The sequence below is a fragment of the Aplysia californica genome, unplaced genomic scaffold (assembly GCF_000002075.1).
Source record: "Aplysia californica isolate F4 #8 unplaced genomic scaffold, AplCal3.0 scaffold00194, whole genome shotgun sequence".
NCBI classification, from domain to species: Eukaryota; Metazoa; Mollusca; class Gastropoda; order Aplysiida; family Aplysiidae; genus Aplysia; species Aplysia californica.
In genome coordinates, this window is record NW_004797464.1 from 669,310 (window position 1) to 677,700 (window position 8,391).

At 42.6% G+C, this 8,391-nt stretch overlaps 2 protein-coding genes across 4 annotated transcripts in view; one reads left to right on the forward strand and one right to left on the reverse strand.

Annotated features, from left to right (window-relative positions):
* LOC101853088 (kelch-like protein 10) overlaps positions 1–684 on the reverse strand; it is a gene marked incomplete at its 3' end in the record, with an annotated part of 17,431 nt that extends 16,747 nt beyond the window's left edge. The window contains 1 exon segment of the mRNA XM_035969910.1: positions 507–684. Within this exon segment, the coding sequence (XP_035825803.1) occupies positions 507–646 (140 nt within the window).
* Positions 685–1,275: 591 nt separating this feature from the next.
* Positions 1,276–8,003, forward strand: LOC101853318 (glutathione S-transferase class-mu 28 kDa isozyme; the record flags this gene model as incomplete). 3 transcript variants are annotated; one of them, XM_013082803.2, is given in 4 exon segments in its annotated part: positions 1,276–1,492; positions 4,104–4,282; positions 5,819–6,024; positions 7,869–8,003. In XM_013082803.2, coding segments are annotated over 3 exon segments (505 nt in total), but the record flags the coding sequence as incomplete, so codon positions are not given.
* Positions 8,004–8,391: the final 388 nt, after the last annotated feature.

Here is an 8,391-nt window from a genome sequence, read left to right on the forward strand (position 1 = left end):
CTCTCTCTCTCCCTTCCTCCCTCTTTGTCTCCGCCTCCTTTTTCCTGTCTTTCTCCGTCTCCTTTTCTCTGTCTGTCTTACTGTCTCTCTATCTCCCTACCCCTCCCCCAACCCCTTCTCTCTTTTATCTCCTGTCTTCAGGACCCGAAGAATCCCAAAACCGAAACAAACAGTTTAAAAAATTAAACCTTGCTACAGATCTAGATCTAGGCGCTTTTTCGGTAGTTCCCACCCCGCAATTTTATTCACGGGTTTGGGCCACAAGAGTAGGGGGGTTTCAGGGGGGCTTGCCCCCCTGACCTAATAAAAATAGGAAGGGGGGCATGCCCCCCTGAATTTTACCATAATTTAATATTTTGCAGTTGTTAGGTTTGATATCTTAGCTCACCGCGAATCAAACGTATAGATCTAGAATCTAGATCTAGATGTAGGTCAGGCTCAAATAAGGGGGGTGGGAACTACCGAAAAAGCACCCAGATCTAGATCTCTAGATCTAGATTACAAACCGCTGTTTCTGTGAGTCTGAACCTCTGTCCTTGTTGCTCCAACATTCTGGGCTACATCTGGGCACCTTATTCACTCTCTTTATCCCCTTTCGCTTGTTCCCTTTTCCGTTTTTCGGTTTTATTCCCTTGACTTTGTCCATTGTTTCAATAGATTTTTGATCAAACAAATGTGGCGTTTCTTTTCTGACGCTGACAATCTATGCGCTTTTCTCTACGTCACGTAAGAACACACATTTTGTGTTCAAATAGGCTATCCACGTGAGGAGAGTTCTTATTTGTTTCTCTTCCGGGTAAGAAGAATGAAATGTAAACAAAACTTTTAGGAGTTTCGTTTTCTTTATTATACGCATAACTGAGCAACAGTAATTCAGTAGCTTTTTGTACATAGGCCGCATCGGACTCGCATATTTCTCTTAAAGAGCTAAGACCTCTGTTTTCATAGGTGTTATTTTGTGTCGCTTAGCATTGAGAAAGAGTGTGACATGTCTCTTAGTCTTACCTTCCGTGTCGAGAGCGAAGTCCTGTACGAGAGATAAGATGAGGTTTTATTTGTAGTTCGGGTCTTTGTGGCTTTTTATTTTCAGTTTGTAAGGGGGCACTGACTCTTGGACAGTCCAAAATAAACGATTTGCTTTCAAAAGAAAAAGAAAACAGATTTATATCTTTAACGCTGTCATGCAGTTCGTTTCAAGATATCAAATTGTTTAATGATTTGGCGGAACGAGATACAGTATGGTTGCCTAGACATAATCTCTAGAAGTCATGACGTTCTCTCCAAGGAAGCAAGTAGTCCCCGTACGTCATGCGTTGGGATACAAAATGGTGCAGGTTCATCTATGAATGACCCTTGACACAGGAGATGAATTACTACGTTTTAGTTTCCGGAAGTGTCCAGTGAGTTGGGTTAGGTTCCAATCTAAAAAGACATAGATCTAGTCTTTTCCCAGCCAGGTGCGTACATTTATTTCTTGGAAGTTATAGATGCGGTAAGTTTATGAAACAAATGATAAACTAATGATATGACATTGACATTGACGATTTAGTTGTTTGAGGCTCTAAGTAGAGCCTGTTCAACTATCTGGTAATGAACGACAATAATGCATGGCGTGCATATGGTTACGTGGTGATATGATAGAAACGTACAAGTACATCAAAGGCTACTACATCACTGAAAGACCAGCGTTTACAAAGGCAACAACCACACAACTCCGTGGCAACTCAGAGAAGCTCCAGAAGCAAAGAAGCAGATTGTGTGTGAGGGCAAACTTTTTTGAGAATAGGGTTAATACTATTTGGAACAATATTCCCGAATCAGTGGTGTCAGCTCCAAACGTGGACACATTTAAGAGACGTCTAGACGAATACTGGTAAGATCTCCCAACTATTTATAACCCCAGCTGCCAACACTGATTTGTCTAGCCTGCACGCAATGCATTATTGTTGTTCGTTACCAAATAGTTGAACAGACTCTACTTAGAGCCTCAAACAACCAAATCGTCAATGTCAATGTCATATTACATTTTTAATTGTCCTTTCTGCTTTTTTAAACACCAAGAGAAATTTGTTTTTTGTGCGTTTACTCTAAGTGACTTCGCTCAGCTGTGCCCATAATTTTAAATAGTTTCTGTTGTTCTACATATTTCTGGCTGGCACTTCTGTACTCCTCTCCTGTCCCATGCACTGGCGTCTGTGGTGTGATGATACAACTCTTTTCTGTTGCTCACAAACGACGTGAGTTCATTTACAGGCAGCTGGAATCTATTTCATATCTCTTACACAAACCAGACATTTGAGATAGATAGATAGATAGATAGATAGATAGATAGATAGATAGATAGATAGATAGATAGACAGATAGATAGATAGTGAACATTAAATGTACTGTGTGCTCATTCTCATGTCTCCAGAATCGGAAGGTAAAATCAAGATTCGAGGGCAGAAAGTGCATTTTGTAGACCAAAAAAAATCTGCTAGTTAAAGATCCGAAGCTTGACAACCACGCCAACTTAAAATATGAAGTACCCGAGTCTTTTAAACTTTATCAATTTTATTGATGGTCGGTGTAAAACATTTTGAATCACTTCATAAGCATGGTAAAGCGTCAACAATTAGTCTGTTCTGCTAACGTGTTTTGCTTGTTTTCCCCATTATAGTTTATGCTTCTTAGGGTGCGTCTTATCTGCCGGGCATAAGTGTTTTATAAAGGCGTTTCTGGACAATTTGTCATTTCATATAGGATACGTATGGGCATTGAAGTGGAAGTTTTTCCCTTTTTTATGATAAGCCTAAGGTGATGGAATAGGCGGTAAACCTATACAACGCCAGCTTTTCTAGCTTGACACTCTTTGTGAAGGAATAATTTAAAAAAAAAATAAATTGGTAAGTGTTTTACGGCGCTCGCAACTGAATACGGCCATTTGAGCGCGCAGGTCACATGAAACATTTTCAGTTCGTAGACAATTTTGAATTTTGCCCGGGTGGTGGTCGAAGCCACTCTAATCGATTTTAGACCACCAAGGGATCTTTAAAGTGCGCAACTTGCACACGGGCCCTCTTAGATTTTTTGGCCCTTGTCCGAGAAGGCTAGGTGAAAATCTTTCCTACCAGAAGATCACGGGTGTGTCTGAAAGACTGCAGTAAGAAGGAGCCAAGGAGTAGCAGTAGAAAGGCTTCAGAAAGAGTCCGGAGCTCAGAGGAGGGGGTCAAGGAAGTGAGGGGGTGGGGGCAGAAAGAGGAGACGAAAGTAGATGACAGAACATTCCTAGAGAGCAGGAAAGGAGGTGAAAGGAGACAATTTTAGAGAAGAACATTTTTCGGTCGCTATCCGGATTCGAACCCGGGACCTTTGAATGAGAGGCCAACACATTAACCTCTGGGTCACGAGAGCCCCCTGAAGGAATGTGATATGAACTTTATGTGCAAATGAGGAAAATTATATGGGAGGGGAACGTTAAATCTGGAGGTTCAGCAAATATTGGAAATTGGCTGGAACCCACCAATAAGCAATTTCACTGGAGATGAGCTTTAAATCCTCAAAGGCGATACCTCAAAGATATCATTACAGTGTTTACCAAGGCACTGTGAAACCCTTGCAAATTCTTTTTGAATTACCTGGTACTAAAAACCTTTTACTGCCCACCCCCCCCCCTTCTTTCCACACTATCGAACTGAACATACCCTTTTAATCTTTACTACTACCATGTTTATAACATGGCACAAAAAACAAAAACCCAAACAAACGAAAAGGTATCAAGACAAAATAAATCAAAACACTTTAATACAACCTCCACCTTCCCTATTTCAAAAGATAAAACACCACTCCATTGAAACCCTTGCAATTACCATTTTTTAAACCTGTTTCCAAGTATTAAAAAACATTTTACTGCCAACTCCGCCACCGCTCCCTCTGCCTTTCAATAGACAAAACTCCATACCATTTAAACGTCTTATAATTACCATTTTTACCTGGCACAAAAAACAAAAACAAAAACAACAACAACAACAACAACCAACAACAACAACAACAACAACAAAAAGACATTAACAAAAATCAACCCACTTTACTGCCACCTCTTCTCCCCTCCCCCATTTCAATAGACAACGTTCCATATCATGAGACGGCGCAGGTCCTACCAGAAGAAACGCCCTCAGGCAGAGAACGAGGAGGAGACTACTTCCTTGAACGACAGGGTTGGCTCTACGTCACGTCTCCAGCTGGCGATTGTGCTGCCCGGGGCCTACGTGGAGTGGAGCGGGAGTGGAGGACAGAACACGGCGTGAGTGCTCCATTGCCATGATGGTTAACTAGAAAAATTGTGTTGGTTTTACGCCCCTATCAACACTATGTCTCATTCATCCAAAACCAACAAAGCTACCAAAATAACACTATCGAACTGAACAACAGCTGCGAGTAATTTAATATGAATATAAGCACATCAAAAACAGAAGTTATGAAAGTGAGCCGAAACCACAGTCTCCTGAACATCCATGTCAATAGTAAACGACTGAAACAGGTGAAGAAAGAGTTTAAATATCTTGGCAGCACCTTTTCTGAAAACGGGTACATAGACAGAGAAACAGAAATGCGAACTCAAAAAGCCGAAGCTGCCACCTTGCAGCTCCACCCCTCCTATCTCATACAAACATCTCCATGCACACAAAGAGACAGCAACACTTCAACATTTATACAAACATTATGCTACCAGTACATTATGTAAAACCGATGAAAGTAAAATCACTGTATGCGAAACGAAATGTCTCCGCAAAACCCTTAAAATCGCAAGACGAGACAGTCAGAGAAATGAAGAGGTAAGAGCAGCTATATAACTGGCACTGAGTCCTGCCTGCATTTCATAGAAAGACAGAGACTTAAATGGTTTGGCCACCTTTAAATATGTCACCTAACCAGCCAGCCTCTAGAGCCTATAACTCCAAGCACTCAGGCTATAAAGGAAGAGGAAGGCCACGCAAAAAGGAGGATTGAGGGTGTCAAGGAAATCCTAAGAAATTTTGATATCCCAACTGAAAGAGCTGCGGTGCTAGCCTGCCATAGAAAACTGCATTTCCTCTGGACGCTTAACGGCAACAAAGGATGAAAAAGAAAAGTATCCACATTATTAGGTTATTTAAGAGGTGGGGCCTCCGAGGTTAACGTCCCATCTCCGAAGGGACAAGCCAAATGGGAACTCCGTGTAAAGTACCTTTCCCAGGGACACAACGTCAGGATGATTGTTAATAATAATTATTAATCTTTTACGCTTTCTTCTTTTATTTTTAAAAAGAGTTTTATGACACTCAGCACAATTTGGCCATATAAGTGCCGAAGATTAGAGGTGTTACAATTTTAAGAGTGAAACATACCCCCCCAAAAAGGAGGAGAGATAAAGACGATAGATGTTTGATAGGAAAGAAGGAGTAAACCACACCTGAGCATCTGCCAACCAACCACACGCCCCCTTTGACACAAACTTAGATTAAATAGGTAACTTAACACTCCCCCCCCCCCAGGCCGTGTTTTCACTTCAAAAAGTAGTATTGATCAACTACCCTGAATGATGTGATTGATATATTGTAATCATTTCCAGACACTGAGAACAGAAATTTTAATCGGCGATTATGGTTCTCCGTTCATTCCTTTGCTGTGACGCTCTCAAAATAGCTACACTATCCTGATATTTCCTCGTCATTCACCTGTTTAGGCTCTCCTAGTAGGTTGCTCTAGGTCTACCACTGCCTCGTTTGCCTTCAGTTTTGCCACTGAGAACCACAGTAATATATTTATATATTCTTATTCTTGTCCCATAATTCGCCAGTCTGTCCCATTTATGGGAAGTGAGGCGGCGCTTCTCTGTGAGGACGGCCGAGTTTGGAGAGGACGCGTCAGACAAAGAGTTTGGAGAGAACAAGACCCCCCGCTATTCCGACGATATGTTCACGCACATGAAGATGGAAATAGCTGCAGAGAAAGCCGCCAGGGAGTTCATTGCACAGAAGATAAAAGAGGACAGCGCGGAATGGGGTAGATTGGAGAGAGAGAGAGAGAGAGAGAGAGGCAGACAGAGAGAGAGAGAGACAGAGACAGAGAGAGGAATCAGCCCTTTCCGTGTCATACGACGAAACATCGCTGCATTGCTTTTCACCTTTTCGTTTTGTTTTGTTAAGTGTTTTACGGCGTTCGCAACTCGCAAATCCATAATATATAGTCATATGAGCGTAAGTTGTACCTACTATAACTAATTAATGTAGGTCGACACTCCGTGGCTCAGAGAGGGTTGAGTATTCAGGAAACTGTTTATTTCGCGTTTTCCTTTTAAAAAAAAAATGGATTCTGAAGTTAGGTTTTGTGGCGTCGGTGGCCTAGTGGATAGGCTACCGGACTCGTAATCGTGAGGTTGCGGGTTCAGGGGTTCGAGCCGCGGGCCCGACGTTGTGTCCTTGGGAAAGGCACTTTACACGAATTTTCCTCACTTCACCCAGGTGGAAATGGGTACCCGGCCATAGGCAGTGAAAGATCTTGTCGGTATTTTAGTGTTTTAGCGCCTATAAATGGCTGCTTGCACTGTATGCTTCCCAGGAAGTTGAGTTTGTTTCAGAATGCTCTCAGGTCTGCTGGGGCAATAGTATAGATTGTGAAGCGTATAGAGCTTGCTGTTGAGCGGGGATTTGCGCTTTACAACTGCTATCTATTATTATTTTCTGGGTTAGGGCCCGTGTCCACTGCGACGGACACCAACCCACCCGATTCCATCTGTCTAGTTGAAATGGAGCAACGAATATTTCCTTAGAAATAAGTGAAAAGTCCCTTTGGCTGTGTCAACAGACACGACGCGACAAGACGTGTCGGTTGGAAAGCCGTTTTCTGCATTTTTAGCCCGGCCGGGTTGTGACTCAAAAGCCATAGGCCACTCCGGAGCTAAAACAAATTCTAATCATATTCATAATCAGCGCCTCAAAATTAGCAACGTCTACCAATATTAACAATTTTACCAATTTTCTTTAAACCCCCCCCCATTCATTTCCTATTCCCGCCTTGGTTTCATTGACCTCGACTATTTATAGCCCGTACCAAGGACACAGCCCGACACGAGAGCAGTTTAGCGTACACATCAGGGGAATAAGTAGGCCAACAGACTAGACGTGTCTTTTCCGGTATTTGTGGACACCTAAGACGGAAACGACCCGACCGATTTTCTTCCTCCCGGCAAAAAATCGGGCCTTGTCGTCTCAGTGGACACTTAGACTTAGACGGAATTAACATCCCACAGTCCACGGATTGTTCATTTACGTTTGTCATGTAATGATCAAGTTCTACACCGTTACCCGTAAAAAGCATTCGAGTCCGATTCTCTCGATTTTTTGGAAGTATAACTAAAGTAAGAGTCAAAATTGCTGAAAATCTGAGCAAAATAAGATAGTAATACTGAAAAAACAACAACAACAACAACACCAGACCGCCCATGAGTTGTCTCCGATCTATCATCGCTCTGGGTTCGGCTATTCTGAAGAACAGTTCCTAGTACTCGTATTCCCAGAAAGACGGAGTCTAGTACAATGTACCCCTGTCAGAACTGCGCTTATACATTTCAATGTACCCCCGGTTGGACAGTGGGCTTATACAGTATCTCAGGCAGGACAAGAAAAGTCATCACCTCGATCGCATTCTCACCACCAGTGTCTTCTCTACTGCAATGGGTAAAGTTAAAGCCGTACCATGATTAATCTTTTCAGGTACTACATTCTTCATAAAAAAAAGGGGGGGGGGTTGCCTGAAGTGGAAAAGTATACATAAACTGCCAGCGCAGCGAAGCCCATTCATAAAATTTATTTTCATTTCGTTCCGTTTCTTTTTATTTTTGATTCCAGCGCGAGCACCGTACCAGTTGGTCAGTTTCGAGGGCAAAGGTCAAGCTGAGCTCATTCGCCTGGTGCTCATCGTTGCGGGCCAGAAATACGAGGACGTCAGAGTCGCCGAGGACGAGTGGGAGGAAATGAAAGACAGTGAGCTTTGTTTGAGACAACTCCTCTCTCTGTCTCTGTCTCTCTCTGTCTCTGTCCCTGTCTCTTTGTCTCTGTCTCTGTCCCTGTCTCTCTCATTCTCTCTCTCTCTGTATCTCTCTGTCTGTCTGTATGTCTGTCTGTCTGTCTGTCTGTCTGTCTGTCTGTCTGTCTCTGTCTGTCTGTCTCTGTCTGTCTGTCTGTCTGTCTGTCTGTCTGTCTGTCTGTCTGTGTCTGTGTGTCTCTGTCTGTCTCTCTCTCTCTCTCTCAAGACATGCTTGCTTCTCTAAGGTACCACATTCCCTATAGCTTGTGAATAGCAATTTATGGACACACTTGAAACTATAGACAATATATTTTTAGATGTTGTAAATGACAATTATTTTTTGTT